Source organism: Styela clava, chromosome 11 (assembly GCF_964204865.1).
Source record: "Styela clava chromosome 11, kaStyClav1.hap1.2, whole genome shotgun sequence".
Classification (NCBI taxonomy): domain Eukaryota; kingdom Metazoa; phylum Chordata; class Ascidiacea; order Stolidobranchia; family Styelidae; genus Styela; species Styela clava.
The window spans coordinates 605098-628373 of NC_135260.1; the positions used below are offsets into that span (position 1 = coordinate 605098).

At 38.3% G+C, this 23276-nt stretch overlaps 1 protein-coding gene across 1 annotated transcript; it reads left to right on the top strand.

The window, feature by feature from the left end:
* Positions 1-3354: 3354 nt before the first annotated feature.
* Positions 3355-21964, top strand: LOC120347391 (uncharacterized). The gene is made up of 17 exons (XM_039417318.2): positions 3355-3428; positions 4343-4462; positions 5968-6094; positions 6816-6969; positions 8083-8257; positions 9176-9283; positions 10642-10780; positions 12206-12382; positions 13775-13863; positions 14482-14546; positions 15259-15342; positions 15946-16070; positions 16682-16858; positions 17809-17927; positions 18877-19004; positions 19776-19872; positions 21544-21964. Exons 1-17 carry the CDS (start codon positions 3380-3382, stop codon positions 21639-21641), a joined length of 2031 nt encoding a protein of 676 aa, XP_039273252.2. The 5' UTR covers positions 3355-3379; the 3' UTR covers positions 21642-21964.
* The last annotated feature ends 1312 nt before the right edge of the window (positions 21965-23276 follow it).

Here is a 23276-nt window from a genome sequence, read left to right on the forward strand (position 1 = left end):
GTGGGATTTTTTAGTCGTGCAAAAGGTACCAACCCGTGTAGATAGAACCAGATTGAATATAAGAAGGTAGAGCAGTGGGTTTAGTTACACTTGGAGAGCCCCTGTGTATTAGTGATTTTGTTTGAATTGTATAAACAAAAGGTTACAAAGTTTATTGATTGGGGGCCAAAATTAGAAGCAGGAAGGATAATCGCAAGAGGCTGATACCGGCACCGAAACGTATATTTGAGAAAACGGTATAATTAGATTGTTACGAATATACACATGATTAAGTTCAATGGCGGTATCTAGAACGCAAAAAGTAAAAACATAAAGCTTTACCTATTTCACTTAGGTTCGACGGACCGTATTAAATCGCTATGCGGTCCATAATTAGCCCGCGGGCCGCGTGTTGACAACCCCTGGTATAAACTGTGAATATATATAAAAGCAAACCTAATACTGGCAAACAGGAAAAAGCTATAAAGTTTAAGGATAGTGGAGAGTATACAGGGGCCTTGTCAAAGTAAAATGGTGTAAATATTTGAGTAAAAATAGTCTCATTTATTTTCAATTTGAATTTTTTTTTATTGAAAAACATTTTACGATTAAACTTTTCGCCCTTTTTGCCCCTTTCCAAATGGCATATATTTATGTCACGAACCATGGCTGCCACACTCTAGATACGCTACTGAGAGTATAAAATGGGATTCGTGTGAGGTTTGTTGTTGTGAGGCAACAGGGCCATCTTAGGCGCTCCAGAAGTATGTGTACCAATATGAGAGTAACTAATTTTGTTCGCCTATTTTACATCAAGTTCTGGGAGAGAGAGTGAAACCCACGAGCAAGGGATATATTCACTTGGCTAACACAGACAGTAGCCGAACTCGTAATCGAACTAAAATAGGAAAAATCGTAATAAAATTATGGCCCAACCTGGTACACATACAACGGGAGTACCCAAGCTTTTATATAATGCACTAGTCCCACAGAGTTTAATAAACCTGAAGTAGTTTCTTTGCCTTGTTTTTGTAAAATAACGAGAATATCTCGAGCAAAATTTAACTTTTCATGTTATATATATCGACGTAACCATGCTGGCATCGGACCGTTTTATCGCCTTTCCTCTCCCCCGTGATAAATATGAAAATCCAATCTTTTATGCATGCTAATGGCTTATGTTATAACAATACATAGACATTTTTTACAGGTTAATCCTTTGACTTTTTCGTAAAAACCTAAGGTTTATCGGATTATAGAATTTTCGTTCGACCTATTTACGGTTTTTATGAGTTAATTCACCAAACATGGCCCGCAGTAAGACCGCGCTCGTCTTACTACGGGCCATGTTTGGCGGGGTGTCCATCATTTCATGGTTGGTTAACCACCACTCATGCGTGTAAAGGAGTTTTAAAGCGGTTTCGTATTTGCGAACAATGCACGCATTGATTTGGATAACTAGACTATCATGTTCCTAAGTAGATGGTTGTTGTTTGCATCGTGCTAAATTCGCGGTACATTTTATGCTGATTTTGTGTCCAGACTGCTTTGTAGGATTAGTTGACAAGTTGTTAGGTTCATAGAATTGTTGGTCGCCATATGCGTTGTCTTGTTAACTTTTTGCTTTCGAATGCAGGTTTGAGTGTTATTGTGTTTCAGTAGGAAATATGTGTTGTTTGCAGAAAGCTTTCCCCGTGGCTGGCCGTGGGTGTTTTTCTTGAATCTTATATTTTCGTATTGGTGGCGGGGCTTTCCACAATAATTTCGGAAATATTTTTTAGACTGTATTACTTATCACATCGTTAATTGTGTTCCCATGGATTTTGTAATGCTCCCCTTTTCTGAATTAAATGTAAAGTAAATAATAAAGTGTAATAAATTGGGTGGTCAATGTGGAAACCTTAGAAATTTTTGATAAAGATTACCTGCTCTTATATCGTTAGATATCAGTAGCTATTTGTATAGAGCCTTGGGAGCTCCCGAAGTATGTGTACCAAGGTGGCGCACAACCTGAACATAGTATGTGTACCAGGTTAGGGTTAAGGTTGTGCGTCATCTAGGTACACATACTTCGGGAGTACCGGGCCTCGTTCGGAGCAGAAAGCATAAATAGGCAAGGTATTAATAAAGTGTGACAACGATAATTGTTAAAGGTTGTGGCTGTTTGGAGATATTTTGACGCAGAATTTCGAGAATTTATGGCAACGCTGCTGGAGGTGTAAGGAGTTTAGTACATCAGCATCGCTGGGGTCGTTATTTTAGTTCTCGCTATAACTTGCCAACGCAAAGGTATGTACCGCATCTCATGCGGGTTGTTGGCATATTTCTAGCTAAGGTCGCTTAGATTTTCAAAAGTTACGTCGTTGTCAAACTTTTTACGTTATGTTGAGGGCTTCTATTATGACGTCAACTTTTATTGTGACGTTGGGATTTTATATTATCACATCATATTTAGTATGAAGGCGACAAGTTTTTTGTAATACAGTAATATTGTTATTATGACGTCAAATGTTGGTATTATGAAGTCTCGATTTGATAATCTATTTCATCGGTTTGATAATCGTATAATTGCATTTGTCTGAATTCTTATTATTAAGAGCAGTGATTCTCAAACTTTTTATGCCGCACCTTATAAGAATTTGTTGGGTCTCGCGTCCCACCTCAAAAATACCTAGCTTACAATAGGCCACAAATAACAGATAGTAAGGCGAAAGTATGTTTTATTAAAAAGAAACGTCGAAATACGTGGATAAAACGTGAATAATGAAATAAATTAAAAGTTTTGAAATATAAATATGCAGGGCAAGATCAAATCTAAATAATATTTTTATTTGGTTTCACGCCCCCCCAAAAAAAATTTGTCTACGCCCTCTAGTGGGCGCGCCCCACCGTTTGAAAACCACTGCTTTAGAGTAAAGAAAAAAAAGGCCAAGTAAAACCAAAATGACAGTTCGGGACGGTTTAGTATTGAAGCCTTTTGATTTATACTATACGCGGGCCTTGAAAGGGTGACATCATGTCAAACTCTTTATATTATGACAGTAAGAGTTTTTATTATCTCGTCAACGATTATACCGTCATGTTTTCGTATTATTACGTAAAGATTTGTATATTGTGACGTTATATTTGGTATTATTACGTATAGTTTTTGTATTTTAACTTCACGTTTTATTGATGTTTCTCCGAGCATCGATTTCCATGTTTATTTCCGTAACAGTTGCAAATCCGCAATAAGTTAACGATGACGTAACAATTATATTATCCCGCTCAGACACTTATTTCGCTCAGACAGATATTATGGCGTGGTTATAAACATTGCCTCGTTTTCGTATTGCCTCGTACCGCCTATAAAACGTAATAACAAACCTAATATTTCACAGAACATTAGATTAACTGTCTCATGGATCAAAACATATTATTCATCATTTTGTCGTGTTTTGTCGCCCAAGGTAAGGATTTGTTTTTCAACTTTGTCTAGTATTGAAGGTCTATGCTTGTTGTTTGTTTGTGAAACCGCTCTTATTGGTATTATTGTTCACCAGACCGGATTTACTCAAAATCTACCTACAATAAATTTACCAAAAAAACAAACATAATTTTCACGGTTTCTATTTGTCACAGTTATTTTTATAATAACTTTTTTTAATCACGAGTAACTGTGAATTTAGCCTATTTTGGGGACAAAAATAGATTGATGATCGAGTTTTATTTTTGTACACAAAGTGAAAAATCGTCTTTTTTGCAACTAATCAATTTCAAATTCTACAAACTTAGATAGAAAAAGTCAATAAAAAGCTGTTACCTTTATTTATTTTTATTCTAAATTCTGAAAAATCTTGAAATGTTCTAGATTTCGGTATTTTATTGGGCACAAAGTGAATAACATATAAATATTTTTGTACGAGTGGTTTTGCCAAAAAATCGTTTTTTTTTCGCTAGTTTTAACAATCAATTTTAAATTTTGAGCACTTGAAGATAGAAAGAGTCGATAAAAAGCCTCTCTTATATTTATGTTAAATTCTGAATAAAAATCTTGAAATTTGTGCGATCTCGATACTTTCTTTGACACAAAACGCACATCTGAATATTTTTGCATATGTGTTTTATTGATAAAAACGCTTTTCACTTTAACTAAAGGAACAATCGTTCACAAATTTTCAGACCTTAAGATGGTAAAAGCCGCTGGAAGGCGATTTCTTTTATTATGGCACCCGATATTTCCCACAAAATTTTGTTGTTTTATTTCAATTCACGAGAACACCTAAATGACAAGACAGGGTTAAAGTTGAAGTATAATTCCGTATACGTCATTCCATTTCGAATATTTGCAAACAATTCATTACATTCGAAACCTTTTGTTTAGGTCTGTCTTTGAAATGCATGACCCCGGACGATGCTCGATATCTGACTACTGATCAAAGTATTCCCGCTAGATGGAAGGAGAGAGGCAGGTGGCACACTGGAGATTTCTTTCCTTCGCCACGTGAGTTAATTACTTATCGATCTTTAGATCGGTAAGTATGTTGATAGGTATTTGTCTGTCTGTCCGTTAGATGCACGCGATATCTCACGAAGGCGTGGTTGAATCTGCTCCAAATGCATGTGCATTCATCATATCTCGGACCGGAAGCCTATTGATTTTGAATGAATTATGTCGTATAATTAGCGAGTTATTAATTAATTAGTGATGGGACACGCGGTGTCACTATAACCGCAGTTTCGATCGATAAATCTTCGGTCTCCAACCAATATTCGCGTTTTATTGTTACAACCTTCCACGATACCGTGGTTTTCAGGAACCTTTCACTCTACCGATACCGTTTTTTTTAAATTTTACTCAAAGCCAGCCCACGCCCACTAACTCGGATATAAAGGAAGATTGGTCTCGGGGTGGGGTCACGAGAATCCACTAAAGCAAGGGTTCTTAAACTTTATTGGGCGTGGGCCAAAATTAGAATTGGTAAGATGTTCATGGGCCGGAAGAGTGTAGCGCCCGAAAGTACGCGACGGTTTAGCTGGGGTTCTGTGGATTCACTTTCATTTGACATTTTTTTGAAACACGTTTGGTGGACTTATAATGGGTCTTAATGTCGTATTCCTTTGGATCTGAAATAGTTCGTTGACAAAGAAAACAAATCGCTGAAATTATGTTTTTTTTCAACGCAGAAATACGAACGCTGACATTTGTTCTTACAACGTTTGTTTTTAGAGTTCTAATTTCATTTGCTTTTTGACGCCTCTAAGCTTTCTTATGTGACTGACATCTAAATTTCTTTCCTATGTAATTCTGATACCGGTACGTATAATTGAGATACCGGTATTATTACTTATCGATCTTAAGATCGGTAAGTATGTTGATAGGTATTTGTCTGTCTGTTTGTCTGTTAGATGAACGCGATATCTCAAGAAGGCGAGGCTGAATCTGTTCGAAATTTTGCATGTGCATTTATCATATCTCGGACCAGAAGCCTATTGATTTGAATTATGTCGTATAATTAGCGAGTTATTAATTAATTAGTGATGGGACACACGGTGTCATTATAGAGTCATGATTTGAAACGCAGTTTCGATCGATAAGTCTTCGGTCTCTGACCGATATTCCCGTTAAATTGTTACGATGAAAACTAGCTTAAACTGTGATGATGTCATAGCAATTGACAGTATTGCAAAAAGCTAAAAACCAAATCTGTTGAACGCCATTTCACTTTAGGCTTGGCGGGCCATTATAAATCGTTATGCAGACCGGAGTTGGCCCGCGGGCCGCGGTTTGGGAACCCCTGCACTAAAGTGTCAAAAGTTACTGAAACTATAAAGAATCATAAGATGGAATTGGTGGTCCATTGACGGTCGCCATGGTCCATAAAATACGGTACTTCTCTGAAGACTTGGAGCATATAGAGTCTATAGACGTTACCTCAAAACTTCGGTGAACCGTTAAAACTTCTCGTCTCTACTTTTCAACCATTTTACCGTTTGTAACCGTTTTAGACAACAGCTGGGAATTTTCGAAAACTTCTGTGCTGCATCTGACGTCAGAGGAAAATGGTGCAAAAATGTGGTGGCTGAAGGACAAGCTGAATGATTACTACATGCTTGTGACGAAAGATTTGTCAAAGTGAGTGGGAGGGGAATTCCCCTGTTTTATTTACATTGTTAATATTAACTTTACAGGTACAGAGCAATCCGAAATGGTTAGGTATCGCTCTCATTGGTTACGAAATGTATCTTTTTGTTATTATGTTGTTGTTACTTATCGATTTTAATGTCTGTCTGTCTGTCTGTCTGTCTGTCTGTCTGTTAGATGCACGCGATATCTCACGAAAGCGAGATTAAATCTGATCCAGATTTTGCATGTGCATTCATCATATCTCGGACCAGAAGCCTAATGATTTTATGTTGTATAATTAGCGAGTTATTAATTAATTAGTGATTGGACACAAGGTGTCACTATGGAGTAAGAGCGCTGTTTTTGGGGATCCCCTAACTTTCGATCAATAGGTCTTCGGTCTCTGACCGTTATTCTCGTTTTGTTTTCATTCCTAGCATTATAAAAATCGTTTTTCTCATTTACTATTGGACCAATTACTTTGAAATATTAAGAGGTTAAAGATTGTTGTTGTCGCTAGAAGGCTATTGCTTTTTTATTTCAGAAATTTCTGTGAGATTCGATTTCTTGTTTGTGTGACGTCATCAAAAATGCGCACCTTGTGGCGATTCCGTGCTCGCGAAAGTCGTGAAGTCTGCGGTACTGGTAATGTGACTGATTGCATACCCGTACTACTTCGTTTCGGCTTTCGTGTCCATATATTTGAGTATCGTTATCTTGTTTTTAACAGCATGCTCTGCACTCTGATGGGGGCGGGGCTTCAAATAGCCTGGGCACCAGTAAACGACGAAACAAGATTCAGCGGGTATTGCCATTGGATAATCAACGTTGACCCTGATGACCCAGCGAGATTTCAAATGCGGAACGCGGAACTCAAACTTTCGGTAAGAATACTGATATTTGGCTCTCAGTGTAGGGTAGTTGTTCGTAATTATGCATGTGTTTTATGAATTACCCAGTTCCTCGCACATAGGTGCTTGAATTATTTTTTTTTTCGTTTCTCCGGGTATCGGGTGTCTCTTAGGAATTCAGGTCGCGTCTAGTCCTATTTTTTATTATATTCTTTCAATCATTGTTTGACTTTTCATTGTATTTTAATCACTTATCACGGATGTCGCGACTGCTTTCACCTCGAGTTATCCGTTTTTGCTCCTTTTTACATTCTGTATTCTTTAAGTTTATTGGGTACGTTTAGTGGACATAACGATCGTTTTGTTTTTATGTTGTTCTTGTTGTTCTTTGACACTTTTTGGACACCTAGTGGACATATTAAAAAACCGCTTTTCTCTTCGATCACTGGACCAATTGCTTTGAAATTTTTAGTGGTTAATGATGAATTTTTCTCCAGAAGGCTATTACTTTTATTTATTTCTAATATTTCTGTTAGCTCTGTAAGATTTGTTTTTGTTTGCTATGACGTCACCGAACGTTTGGATACGATAAATTTTTCATATTCAACCTGGGAGATCCAAGGCGATAAAATGGCCTAAACCAGCGGTTTTTCTATTATGCTCTCCATATTTAGCTTTGGGAGAGGAAAGTAGATACGACGGTTCAACCTATGTCGGGCATGGGATCCCTCTTTCTCTAAAATCATAACATAAGAATGGTAACTGGACAATAGACCGCGGTTAATTATATGTTTAAGCCGGGTTGGTGGTGTTCGGAGTCGTTTTTTATTTTGATGAATCGAGCGACTGCTGGTTAGAGAATATCGCCTCGAGATATTTTGTGTTTTTTTTTTCATTAACCTATACTTAGTTCGACTTTTTCTTCTTTATAATTTCGTGTTAGACTTATTTTATGGGTGCCGCTGTTCAATAACCAGTATTGGTTTCTCGCGTCTCCTTCACCCTAAAATATGGCCTTTTTATAATTGCAATTTGTAAGTTTGTTCCTATTTTCAGTATGGTGAAAAATAAACTACTTATTACTATCGGCTTTCCTTTCCCTGAGATAAATATTCTAAAGATTAAAATGTGCTTTTCACTTCTCAGCTTGGTGATATCGGTGCCGTGTTTTTAAATCGCTCTGGTTTATACTTCGACTACGCCACCAATGAAGTCAACGATCCCGCGAATCACGTCGATGAAAGTATGACGTGGTGGAAATGGCGTCATGAAGGACTTGAATTAGAGGATATGACGTCACTGCCTGATAAATGCGAAACAAGTATGTATAAATAATATATACACAGCGCTTCTTGTGCGAGACTCTAAATATGGCTACGCCTAGTTGCCTGGTGTTTTGAGAGAATTTATTCGGACCTCCGGATGTATGCGCACCAAGATGGCGTACAACTTGAACTCAGGTTGTGTACCGCGTTAGGGTTCAGGTTATGCGACATTTTGGTGCGCATACTTCAGGAGAACCATTTATTCATTTCGAACGGCGGTTCCCGACCTTACGCCCGTGACCCTGAAGTGGGTCACAGAGCAGTGGGGGTGGGCCCACAATGCTGGGCGCAAAAATGATTTAACTTTACAAGAGAACTCCCCGTTCTTCCCATTTTCATTGCTTGATAAGGTTATTTCACAAGATGTTTACCTGTTATTGAGCATGATTTTTTTTTATAGGCTCTTGCACATTAAAATAAATATCCTTGGTTCTATTTGATTTATCCCAAGCGAAAAAAAAACGTATATATGAACAGTTTTCAACATTAGGCCTCTTGCGTAACGCGACCCAGCAGACCTTGAAGTTTCCTTTTGTGCCTCATGTCAGATTTAGTTATGATTAACGTTGTACCGTGATTTTTGCTCAGAATTGAAGATTTTGCATGATTTGACTGTATTTTCAATAATTTAACAATGTATATAATTAGTATAAATACTTATGCGTATACTTATTATGATTCGGGTACAATGATGACGGTAATAATTTCATGTGTTGTTGTTGTAACGATTTGAGATTCAACCCCATTCCCGCCAAATTGTGCAGCCAGTCCGGAATAATACTCTGTCAACACGGGTCAAAGACCCACGATTTAAACCCCGTGTCCGTCAACACACTCAGGTGGTAATAAATTCTAGATGCGCAATTCTGAACAATGCACAATCACGTTTTTATTGGGGTATCTTCTTGATTCAGATGAAATAGGAGTCCCGCTGTTCATGGCCGAAGAGGAGAGCCCACTCGGAAGATCTTTAGGCGGAAGAAGGCGGAAGAGGGGGTCAAGGTTCAAGTTCCTGACAAGTAGTAAGTCAAGAGAATTATATCTTTATATCGGTCGTCATGAGAATATTCAATAAAGAGTAGGCTTACTTACCCTACGCCCCGGTTTAGTCTGGACGGTCCCGATTTTAGCATGAGAGCTTCAACCTAAAAGGGGAAAACTTTCAAAAAAAAAACGGCTTAATAAAACGATGAAAACATACAGGGTGTCCATAAAATGCTTTTTAAATTTCAATTTTGTAAGAAGTAAGTTCTCAGTATATCTTAACCAGGTCTGTGTTTTCTGATCAGTAATTGTTCAAGTATTTCGACTTCATTCAATACATCTGCGAGGGCCATGGTATCGAAAAATTTCCTTTGCAATTTTGAAAAAATTAACTTTATGGATAAGTTGTCCCGCCGTCCAGGTTATACAGTATGACCGTTATAAATATTTTCGGGGGAAACGATTTACCTGCCACTCATTTACAACTCACTTCACTAGTTCAGATAGAAAGAGAGAAATTGTTATGTCATAGTTATGATATGGAGTATGAACAATACGTTAATTTACCACCCAGTACTGTCGTTAAATCATAAAATGCCGAAAACAAAGTGCAAGTTTCTAATGAGTTGGAAGTAAGATTTCCATTATTTGAACCAAATTCCGATAGAGGATATTTTAAGATTTACAGCTAATTTTGATGCCAGTGAATTAACCCACAAAGGTACGAAAAATGTTAAACTCTTGCTAAGCCTCGAGATCAAACCAGAGTTGTCTTGCTCAGTCCACACAGTCCAGGTGCTTCAGATATATGGCGGGCCTTGTGAAGTGTAAATAAAATACCTGGTAAGTTGTCGCGAATCATCCCTGGGTGACCGTGCCGTGCCCATTGCTCGGGTATATGGCTTGGTGTGGCTTCTTTGTTAATTAACTTCCATTATCTCCGATTCCCGTTTTTGATTTTTCGCCTTTAACGGGTTTCGAGCCGAGTTTCATTTAATCGTGTTGTTTAGCAATTTTGCACTGTTTCGCTGCCACACCCTGGTTTATCTTCACGACAAGGATTTCAGTAAAAAGCGGTTTGGACCAAGCTTGGAAAATTTAATGTCAAAATTAGCAGGAGAACTAAGTGAAATTGAATAACGAAAAAAAAATTATTTAAAAAATTAATTCAGTCAACGGGAGAGACCAATTACAGGTTCAATGTAAAGGTTGTCCCGGTCCGATATACTCGCCATATCGTACTGTAATTTTCTTTAAAGTTTGCCTCGTGTGACGAGAATTACTCGGAGGCCTAAGGGGACACCTATGACCCCCTCCCTCCACAAACCCTCGGTGTGACAGCGGTTCCCAGCTATGCACACCGCATACCAGACTGATTTTTTATTCCATCTTTCAGCAAAGTTCGCGTCTTGTGATGAGGATCGCTGGTGGCTTCACAACAAGAAATGTTATCGAATCTACGTCGCTCCTAACCTCGATCACTACACAACGACTAATGTCTGCCGAGTATTGAAAGGAAGAGTCGTGCAGCCCAAGTGAATGTTTGGTTGTATTAAAACGGGATGGGATTTTTTTTATTTCTGTTAAACGACAAAAGATCGAAATTTAGAACTCTCTGTTTAATTGTATAATTAGCAAAAACCCATAACCATAGTTAATCTGATAACCCACAAACAAAACTGAGAATCCGGCTCAAGAAAGCACATAGCACAGCTGGTTGGTCATGATTAGTCACCTGTATCTGATGACATCACGGACCATATTCAGTCATCTGTAACTGATGACATCACTGATCATATTCAGTCATTTGTAACTGATGAAATCACTGATCATGCTGTTGACGTCACTGATCATGCTCAGTCATCTGTAACTGATGACATCACTGTTCATAGTCAGTCATCTGTAACTGATGACATCACTGATCATATTCAGCCATCTGTAACTGATGACATCACTGATCATGCTGTTGACGTCACTGATCATGCTCAGCCCTCTGTAACTGATGACATCACTGATCATATTCAGCCATCTGTAACTGATGACATCACTGATCATAGTCAGTCATCTGTAACTGATTTTGCCTGAATAAAGAGTGTTGCCAAATTAAATTGTTATACACGTTCGGCGGGCCATATTAAATCGTTACGGGGGGCCGTAATTGGCCCACGGTCTGTTGTTCTGGGGAGAACAAATCGTCCTGGATTACTAAAACATTCGGGTACAATCATACACAAACAGAAGTGTTAAATCAATCAATCAATCAATTTTATTCGGTCACTCTGATACAAACAAAACACAAAACAACAACAAAGGGACAAACAAAATACAGAGGACCTGGAGGACGGGCATAACTTAATAAAAAAGTTAAATACGTACAAGTACGTGCCCGTCCCCCCAAAACAGGCAAAACACAATAAAACAAAAACACGATGTGACATCGGGCAATATCTTATAATTCAAATTAAAATGTGAGACGTGTATGTGCTTTTCATATACAGATATATGGATTAAAAAACACTCGCTGACGAAAAATGGTGATGTTGTGGGCCTACTTCAATTATATTGCAAAAATAACATAATGACAAATTTTTTTTTACTAAAAAACAAGCTTGGTAAATGGATTGAATGTTCCATAGCAGTCTATGCACAAATCATGGATTGGGGTATTGGGTTCTTTTGTCGTTTTCGATTTGTTCACTTTAAAATCATTGTATCCGTTCCAATGCTTCCAACATTAATTTCGAATTTCCACGAACGACCACCATTCAGCCATTCCAACAGGTGCAGTGATCCCATCTTTTCTACGCTCTGTTCCATCATACGCGACTGGATTCATAAAAGGATCGAAACCTTGCAATACACCCGTTTTATTCATTTCCGTAGAAGTAATCAAGACATTTATGGGTGATGTGTTTTGTCAAGCTTTACAATACAATGATTAAACTACAATTCTCTTACAGGAGCGCCTCCGACAACAACTTCGTTCGAGCTTTGATCAAGAATTTTGCTCGCGGAAAAGGGATGTATTGGCTCGGTGCAACAGCGCCACCTATCCGTTCAAGAAACTTGAAAGCAGATTTCAGTGATGGACTCGGAAATATGCGGTACACTAGGTGGCACCCTAAATCTAGATTTTTGTAAGTACTTTTTGCTCCTAAACTATTTGTGAAAATAGGAGAAAAAATTGTTTTCGTGGGAGTAGGGTCATAAAAAACAAGAGAACTATGCTCAAATATATGGACACGTCCCAAGGTGTCGCTACTTTCTATTCTGACACATGAAAAACGAATCTCTTGAAGTCCACAGAAATTTTTGAAATAAGTAAAAGTAATAGCTTACTGACAAAAAAATCAATCTTTAACTACTGAAAATTCCAAAGCAATTGGTCAAGTAATCAAAGAGAAAAGCGACTTTTTAAAAACGTGTCAAAGAACAAGAACAACAACAACATAGTATTGAAACGATCGATATGTCCACTGACGTGTCCAATAATCCGCCTGTTGGACAAAGCTTCCAATAACTCAGAGATGAACGAAGGGACGAGAAGACTTAAAGATAAGAGTCGCTAGGGATGACAATGGCAAAATACGGCCCACGGGCCAAATCCGGCACGTTAGGTAATTCAATCAGGCCCGCCTGATACCTCCACAACCAAATTAAACTCAAATTTTGATGTTTTAGCTAAAAAATAGCTCAATGAATTTGTTGAGATTAGTTAGTTTTGACACGAGGCCTATTGTTTTCCACTTTTTCTTTTGTAACACTGTAAATATTGTTCATAAAATGTAACTTTTACGTCACACTTACATAGCCCGGCAATCTAGGTGGGCAAAATTTTTGGCCCCTGGTTCAAAAACCCTGCCCACTCCTGCGCTAGAGAGATAGACCAGTGGTTTCCAGCCATTTTTTCAAGCGACCAAATTTTTTATTGAATAAATTTTATAAAATCTTGCCACCCAAGAACAGGCTCAAGTACTAAACGACATGTAGTACTTTTATGGCCGCAAAATTAACAACTGATATAAAACAAACAGAAAATACCCTAACGTGAGAAGGCAGCGCTTGTTTGCCATTACCAAGATTTTTAAAGGGTGACGTGGCTTTACTTAGCAAGATGGATGCTGCAAAGTTTTCACGCTGTGATACTTCCCACTTACACAATTACTACTGAGCAACACTTCAATACCAAATATAAAATGAACAATAAAATTTACTAGAAATTAAAATTATTAACTTTTGGGTTTTTGTTGCGATCCATGAAATGGAAAGCGACCCAGTTTTGGGTTTCGACCCATAGGTTGGGGAACACTGAGATAGACATTGAGTTTTTTTTATCATGCAAAAATCACAAAAATTATTCTACATTACAATGCCGGATTTCATCGCAATTGACGGAAAGTCACGAAGAATCAGACCCGGTTATCCCAGGTCTGCGACACTTAGATTTAAAACGAGTAATAATTATAATTCCCCCCCCCCCACATCCTAAAACAGTGTTCCCCACTGATTATATCCCTTCTTAATTGCAGGCCCTCCCACAGATGCGTCGTCATATCCAATGGATTCTGGAATTCAACGACTTGCAACCAGACAGCCGGCAGAGTCATTTGCGAGAGAGGTAAAAGTAGCGCCCAGAAAATATTTAATTTAGCAAAAAACATCTCATCAAGTTGACGATCTACTAACGAAGTAGCGTCGGCTTCTCCAAAAGCCGAGTGTTTTTGCTAATTTATGTGACTGAATACGACAACAGTTATACAGATACCCCACCCAATTATAGGAATTAACAGAATAAAAATACTACGCTATTCAGTCGATGCTCGTTTAAATTTTCGTCCGAAGTTTCATGGTGTATGCTCGTTTAAATTTTCGTCCGAAGTTTCATGGTGTAGGCTCGATTGAAGTATACGCTTCATAAGTATAAGTTTATTTCGACATAATCAGCATGAAAGACAAAAAATATTTGATGAAAATCAATAAAAAAAACACTGAATATTACAGAATCATGAAAGCAAGCAAAACCTTCAGTAAAATTTATAGCGTACATACTTTGAGATGGAAGGTTTTGTCAGAAGGAGTGGTTCGAAAAAATATTATTAATCCACATAATCACACGCACACACCCCCACATAGATGTAAAAAAAAAAAAAAGAACAATATTTTTAACTTTGTGAAACAAATTTTGCAATTCGTGCCAGACAAGTCCATCCTTGTGCTCAAATCTTTTCTATTTCAGATGCTGTCGTGAGAGAACTCCCAAAATCTTCAACATGCGGAAAGATACAAGAACGAGGAGTCGATGTAAGTTGATGTCAATCGTTTAAATTTTTAAACCTGGAGATTGCTATAATTACCAATGAGGGTTACCATGGTTACCAAATGGGCAAGTGCAGTTTTAAGCACCTTGTGGCGTCTGGAGCTAGCGCAAAACAATGGCGGGATTTCCAAACCATGGTCGCTATGGTCAAACCATGGTGGCTGACTTTTTGACTGCCACAAACAAACAGCGTGAGGCGGGGTACCAGTGCAGAAAATTGAAAACTTTGGCAAATTGTGCCGCCACAAACCCTGATAGTGACACACTTTGTGGGTATGTTAGAACATTTTCCTTATAGATATATATAATACAGTTTTGATGGACTTGAGGTTAGGTTTCAGGTTTAAGGAGATATAATTTCGCATGATACACTAAAATCTGGTACAGAACTTTGTGAATATTCCGGTAATAGCACTATAAAACCATGGCAAATAACACCACGGTTTGTTCGAGGCAAAAACTGTCATTGAGTAGTAAGAAATGCGCCTTCAATTGGGGACCTACGTCCATAGAAGAGTTTTGACCAGTCGTAGGATTGAGGGCACAAAGCGCAACAAAAACGTTCTTGTTTAGCCTTATGGTCGTAAAATAGGCCAATTGATATGTCTGTCAGATTGACATTTTGTGCAAAAATATTGCCAAGCCATAGAATCAGATTTCCATTCTCACATTAATATTGAACACTGTTTATTCCAGGCAGTGATGGCTGCACAGGCCGGAGTGGGGACCGTCAGAATTGTCGGAGGAGATAACGCTTATGCAACGCAGTTCCCGTGGCAGGTGAAACTAAACCCGTAATTGGAGGATTTGAATGTAGTCATTTCACACCAGAAACATTATTTGGCGTTCCCGAAGTGTGTGTACCAAGATGACGCACAACCTGAACCCTAACCTTGTGCACATACTATGTTCAGTTTGTGCGCCATCTTGGTGCACATATTCTGAAGCTTCCATTATGTTGCCAGAGGCGTTATTTTGTCTGAAAAGTGGCATCATGTGATAAAGGTGGCATTTTGTCACAAGACTAACATTTTGTGCCACCACACGATTGGTATTGTATGCGCTGGTATCATTTTGTGTCAAATATGGCATTTTGTTTTCTGAGTGATATATTGAGCCAAGCTTATTTTCTGGCGTCAACGTTATGTGTTACTGGCAGCATTTTGTGTCGAGTGTGGCATTTTGTGTCAAGAATGGCATTTGTGCTAAGTGCGGCATTTTCTGAGTTGGATATTTTGCAACGGTTATTTTCTAGCGTCAACGTTGCCTAATATGTCACTACTCACCGGTGGCATTTTATGTCGAGTATGACACTTTGAGTCAAGGGTGGCATTTGTGCCGAGTGCGGTATTTTGTGTTTAATAATATAAATTTGTTTTCCAGGCGGCTATTCGTTTCAGACACCCGATAAGAGTGAGAGGCTACAAGGGAAGAGTCTATCACAATTGCGGGGGCGCGCTCATTGATTCTTGTTGGGTTCTAAGTGCTGCCCATTGCTTCTATGACAGGTAATACTTACAATGACGTCATTGGTGACGTTTGTACTTTGACGTCATCTTTATTATCTAATTTAATATATATTCAAAAATTCAGTTACTCTGTTCAACAGAAAATTTATATCACCATGCGATATTCTGCCATTGTTCTAAATTTCTAGGAAATTATTTTCCTTAATCCTCTGTTCATCTGAGGTTAAAACAAGTTAGAACATACCCTAACTATGGTGGCTCATCGTTGTCACGCGTAAAATTGAAAAAAAAAAAATAAAAAAAAATAAAAAACTTAAAATAAAAGTAAAATAAAAAAATAGTTCTGAAAAAACATAAAAAAATCTTTTTATCTAAAGGTTAAAACAAGTTAGGAATACGCTTGCCACTCTTATTACCCAATGCGGGTTCGCAGGTTAGACTCATGTGCTGGTTAAATATGTGCTAGAGAATTTCTGAATTCCTAGGCGCAGTAGATGGTCAACAGCAGTTACGTCTTCAAATAACTAGCTAACTAATCCCATATCTGACAAGGAATAGTAATCGGACGAGAAGCCGTGGTTCGTCAAATACTTAAGCTGTCTTATCAACTTCCCCTCCTCAAGATAAATATGAAAATCCTATCCTTACAGCAATCCGAAGACCTACATCGTCCGTTTGGGAGATTTGAACAACAATAGAGTCGACGGTACCGAGCAAGAGTTTGATCCGCAGGAAATAATCGTTCACGAGGACTACACCGACATTCCCTCACATAGGCAGGATATCGCTCTGATTAAACTAAAGAAAAAGAATGGACGGTGTGCTAGGTGAGTACTATTTTAACGTTTCTAATGCTTTACGCTCCGAGCAAAGATTTGTACAAGCGCCTATCGATTTTAAAACGGACGACCATGAGTATATTTCGTAAACTTCTCATATCATTACTCCTAGTTGTCCTGGCACAACCATTTTTGCATATGTTATTCCTAACCCCAACCTGGCTACCTCATCCGAGAATTACGTCACTACGACGTCACAATCACGTCATAGAGCTTGCCAATGAAAAGCTACGGTCGCCCGGAATGGCATAAACGCCAGCGATCTCTCTCATATCGGGATTGCTTGATTTTGAGTGATCGTCTGCGCGTTTTGGACGACAATCCGTGTACTTTGACTGGCCTTTTTTTCGTTACTGTGACGTTGTAGTGACGTAATTTTTGGAACCGACTGGAAAACCGTAATATCATAGTTACTTCACAATGATATCATTTTGAGGTACCTATAGGAATATCTCCTGTTCGACGTTGCCAATATAAAAATACATCTTGGCCTCTCAAGGTTATCTCTAATAGATTTGAGCATTTTATGTCAGATTCAAACCTCACTAATTTTTTTTTTATAATGGATTGATATTTTGCGACGCGGTTTTGGGAAAATTCGCCGCAGAAAATCTCGCCGTAAGAAATCTCGCCGCAGGAAATTTCGCCGCTTAAGAAAAATGGCCGCATAAAAATGTCTGCAAGAGATTTTTGCTGTAAAACAAATATTTGTGATGAAAACAGTTAGGTTTTCGAAGTACCTTTTTATTCAAAAAAGATTCGTTGTTTAGGAACATACCCTAACCCTATGCGCGAATTTTCCGGACACGTTGCGACGCCAAAGTTATCTCACGTTGTGATCATATCCAAAACGATCTATAGGTCCATTTTGTGTCCAACAAGTAATCCATTATATAAGAAATGTAATTTTTAATAGTGAAATTCATTTTATTTATCAGATATACTCGCCAAGTTCAACCGGTCTGTCTCCCAACGATTGAGTTTGATATTCCGGAAGATGGCGCTATGTGTCAAGTGAGCGGGTGGGGAGTAACAGACACAAGTAAAGGACAAGGATGTGAGTACTGTTACGACTAGTTTATTATATTTCAATATGGGAATCCCCCTCCCTAATGAAATTTATATAACGCTTTCCCAACATAAATGAACAACATTCAGACATGTTTAAAAACGTGGATACGCAAGTTAAAATTCATACAAATGTCTATCCATTTCAAGCGTCCCGCTGCACACTTAAACAAATGTATTTCCTTAACGTTTCTTCCGATCAAAGTCAAACTTCCTCAGACAATCAGTTTACAACAATGGTTGGGTTGCGTAGTATGGTCATCCTTGCAGTATACGCACACGAATCCACTAACATAGAGGCATGGGGAAAGGATAAGGATTTAGTATCGCACAAGCCAATTCAAAGTTAAATCATACAAGTATGTTCCCATTCGCCTCATAAAAGTGTTCCCACGATATAAAATAAGACCGCCAAACTTTCGGTGGAATATCTTCCCCCGCAGAACTCAAGAAGGTCACGAAGTACAAAATGTAACGCAAACATAAGCGCCTCAAGATGCGCAATTTTTGATGAAGTAATCACACACTAAAAACGAATCTGACCTGAATTTTGGAAATAAATAAGAGTGATAGCATGGCATTCAAGCGAATCATCAACCACTGAAACGAGAAAGCTCATTTTTCACTACAAGAAAAAGGAGCAGGAAAAGAAAAGGAAAATTAACAAAAAGTTCAACAACAACATAACACCAAAACAATTCAAAGGCCCGCTATTTTGTGTCCAATTGTGCCTTCTAGTCATTTCATTCATCCTCAAGTACACGAAATTTATACCTGCTTAAAATTTTCATTCCCCTACAACTATTTACCAACACATTCCCTGACATGAAAAAGTCGGGCAAAATTCCAATTTTGCTGTCATTTAATATCTTATTCTTATCGTTTATTTTATACTTATCTTACATTTCATTCTTATCTTATATTCTTTTCCTTATCAGCTGCCGCCGAAGTTCTGCAATGGATCAGCGTTCCAACAATGCGTGATGATATCTGTTCGATCAAATACAACAAGCCTGATAAATCGGTCTATTTCCTACGTGACGTCATGTTCTGTGCAGGATATAAGGTAAGTGTGTAATCACTAATCCGGTGGGGGCAATATAGAGCAGTGTTCCTCAAAACAAATTTTATCACGACCCCTTGACACGTCAAAATATTTGGTGCCCCAGAAGTGTGTGTACCAATATGGGGGTAACCTACTTTACATCAAGTTGTGTAAAGGGACTGATACCTATGGACAGGGGGTATACTCACTTGGCTAACACATACAGTCCCCGAACTCGTAATATGACTAAAATCGGATCTAAAATCCCCCCCTGTTTCCATGAGAGAAACCTTGGCGCTTCGCGAGCTATTCGTTTACTTATTAAATTACTCACTTGGCTAATTCTGTAACTGTCCAAAGAAGCAATAACGACAATAATAAAATTTGACAGCGGTAACGTCAAAATGTGGCAACGAGGCGATAATACAAATATGACATTATTTCATGTCGTATTTCAGTTACCGCCCTGTTGTCACATTTCGACACTATTTTATTAATATTTTTGTCAAGCGTAAAATTTACATCGTTAATATAATTTATCTGTGAAATTGGCTTTATTTCTAGCCCATATCAATTAGTTTAGTATTCCAATTCTTTTTCAATTTTTCATTCTATTCATACAAAAAATTAATTGCGTAAGCTGCGTAAATAATAGTTAAACTTGAGAACATAATATATACTGGACGGGGGTGGGCATTGTATACTCATTCGAAAAACCATTGGCAATGGGAACATTAAACTAAGACCAAATTTGCTATATTCCTATGTCGTTGATATTTATCATTTTTTTAGACTGGAGGAAAAGATTCGTGTTCGGGAGATTCTGGAGGACCATATGTTTGCAGAGGAAGTGATGGGAGATATGCGGTTGCAGGAATAGTCAGCTTCGGTAAGTACGGAACTCGTTTCTGGTCATTTGTAACATGTTCCAGAGAGAACATAACTTTTGTGCAAATCGTCATACATTACTTGAACTTTTGGGTACAATTATACACAAACAGAAGTTCAAGTGTCATCATTTATCGGTACTCCTGTAGTATGTGAACTAAGATGGCGGACAGCGGAACGTAGTATGTGTACCAGGTCAGGGTTATGGCATAATTTCATTCCAATTTTCCTTATTATAGTTCTATTACGAGTTCGGGGACTAGCCAAGTGACTCCCGTAGTATTTGTACCTAAAATTGTGGCCTAACCCTAACCTGGTACACATACTACGTTCTGGTGTCCAATCTTGGTTCACATACTTTGGGAGTACCCATTTATCAACACTCTGACTCAACTAAATATCAGTTAGACTTATATCAGTAATACGACTAAACTTCGGAATCGTGACTGTTCTCGACCGTGTCCGGAAAATTCACCGTAGGAAATTTCGCCGCATAGGATAAATCGCAAGAACAACTTGCTGTAAAACAAGTATTTGTGATTAAAACAGTTAGCTTTATTGGGTTATCGTTAGGGTATGCTCTTAAATAACAAATCTTTTTTAAATAGGGGCGATTTTTCATACGGTGTTTTTCCCAATGCCGCGAATTTTCTTTTCTTACAGCCGTTTTAGACTATTGGCGCTTTTGACAACGGTCAGAAACGCACTCGCCATCGTGACGCTGATTACTCTGCTCTGGTTAACAGTCTTGATCTTAAATCACGTGGCAAATAATTCTGCGCGTGAAGATGGCTGGACTCGCCTCCGCCGTCTGGTGGTTTGCGTAATCGTAGGTTGAATACGGCTATCCCAACTTTGCAAGTCCATGCGCCCGGAACAAATTACCATTTACCTATTCCCATACTAGACATGGACCGGTGACCGGACGAGAGGTCGTGGTCCACCTTATATGACCAAGTCGTTTAGTCCAGTGTTTCCCAACCTATGGGTCGCGACCTAAAGACGTGTCGCCCGAAAATCCCATGTGGCGTTTGTTTTTCAATGAAATTCTATTTATTCATCTCATTTTCTAGTAAATTTTTTCAAATAGTTTTCATTTGGTATTGAAGTGTACGTGGTAAGTAGCACAATGTAAAAATCTAATTGAAGCCACGCTATAATTCAAATACTCGATTGCCACATCATTTCTGCATTCGCCTATTTTGGAACCCTTTATTTCTGATCAAGAGTTCATTAGTCTGTATTAGTGAACTGTGTGGTGTGGCTATCCCACAAAATACAAATAATATTTGTGTGTATACTCTCGTCATATACTCTAAACAAATTTATCAAATTCACTATGATTTAAAAATGAAACCAGCATTTAAGCAGCATGTGCCACTTTATTATACCCACCCAAGTATGTTTGGTGTGTGATTGGTCTCTCACTGTTCATAAAAACTACTCTATTCATCGAATATTCAATGGTTCTTTAGCTAGTGATATGCGCATCTCGCTTTTGTACAGTCAATAATGTTGACATGGATAAGCATCATAGTATTAATTAATAAAGAACCAAAGTATATTAGTAATACCACAACAATTACAAGTCAAAATTCCGCTCCAAGAAAGACAAATATTCTCCCCAGATGAGAAACGTGGCTTTAAACAATGTTAAAATCTTTTTTCATAGGCATTGGATGTGCCCGTAAGAGCTATCCTGGAGTCTACACCCGTGTGAGGCAATTCTTACCCTGGATTAACGAGATGATCAGTGAAAGAGGGGGCTAGATGACGTCACATGGGGATGACGTCAGAAACAAAAATCTGAACTATATTGAAAAAGAAACTTTCTTCAAAGTCGTTGTCTACTCTGAGTAGATTTTATGACGTCACAGTTACTGCATTGTTGTAAATAGTTTTGTCGTCTGCTACATGTTCCATGATTTGTATTTTTGATAAAAGGTTTTTGAGAATCATCGGGGGGCCCATGATCCCTATCGGGGGGCCCATGACCGCCCAAGGGGGTCACAGAGCAGTTGGAAGGCCAAAAATATTTTTGATGGAATTCCGTTTGTATACTTTTCCCTTATAATAAAATTCCATGTTCTTTATCGTTTCATAGTATAAATATCACGGGAATGATGAACACAGGCCATGCGTGCCAAAAGTTGCAGGCACCGTACCGTCGTTCTATTAATATTCTTCATTTCTTTCTTATTAACGTCGTAGTACGGTGTGGTATATATGCTTCTTTAGTTCTTCAAATACAGTATCACAGTTTTGAGTTCTCAGATATTTATTAGGGGCAGTATAATATAAATAACAAATAAAGTCAACTCTGTCTTAACTCATTCGGTCTTCAGTTTCTTCCCCCTTTTCTCCTCCTGGTTCATCGTCTTATATATTCGACAGAACAGATTTTGTGTCATAATGGTCAAATCGTTACCACTCTTGAGGTTGTCGCATCATATGTTCAGTCGATTTAATTAAGGTTGACACGACCGGCTCCGCAGTTGGGTTTCTCATTATTCTGATTTTGGGTGAGAATGGAAGCTGAACTAATGCGGTGATAATAATGTACGGAGGGATTAGGGCTATATTACACGACAATCGAAGGTGGCCCAATGATACCAGCAAAGTCTCCGAAAGAGGCCTCCGGTAGGGCCACTGGTTGAGCAAAACTGATCTAGACGTGAGGAGATATCGTTGCACAGACTTTTCGTAATCATTTGGGCAGCCATTTCTGGTTTGTCCGACAGAATAATCAGATAAAATCACTTGTGTGCACGGTAAGACTATCGTGTGCTATGGGTGTTTCCCCAAGAATCTATTTCCGTAACAATGACCAATCAGTAAAAAGTCAACAACGATGTAACAATTGAAATTATCGAAAGCCGCCGAGACACTTCGTTCGCTCAGACAGATTTTCAAGCATGGTTATAACATTGTCTCATTTTTGCGGTTTTGCAGGTTATTTGTCAGTTTTCCAAAAATTAGTTGTAAATAAAGTATTTTAATTGTCATCATGTCTTCCGATGCTTTTTAGTAGAATTGCAATAATCACGATATACTAGGCTAAAATTATCTATTAGTACATGTAAGCGGAATGCGGCTATATTTTATTAAAAATAATTTTGAGCATGTAAATCAGTTTGTAAGTGGCAACTCTCCGGAACACACGCAAAGTAGGCATTCAAGCTCCTGAAGTATGTGCACCAAGATGACACACAACCTGAACATAGTATGTGTACCAGGTTGGGATTATCAGGTTGGTGCACATACTTCTTGAGCGCCCAAAATACTAATAATGAATATGGATACTACGACTGATAATTAATAATGAAAACATTATCTCACTTCGAGTCTTGAAGATACTTGAGAGAATCGAAATGAGTCGCAGAACGATTGACAGGCTTGTCCATG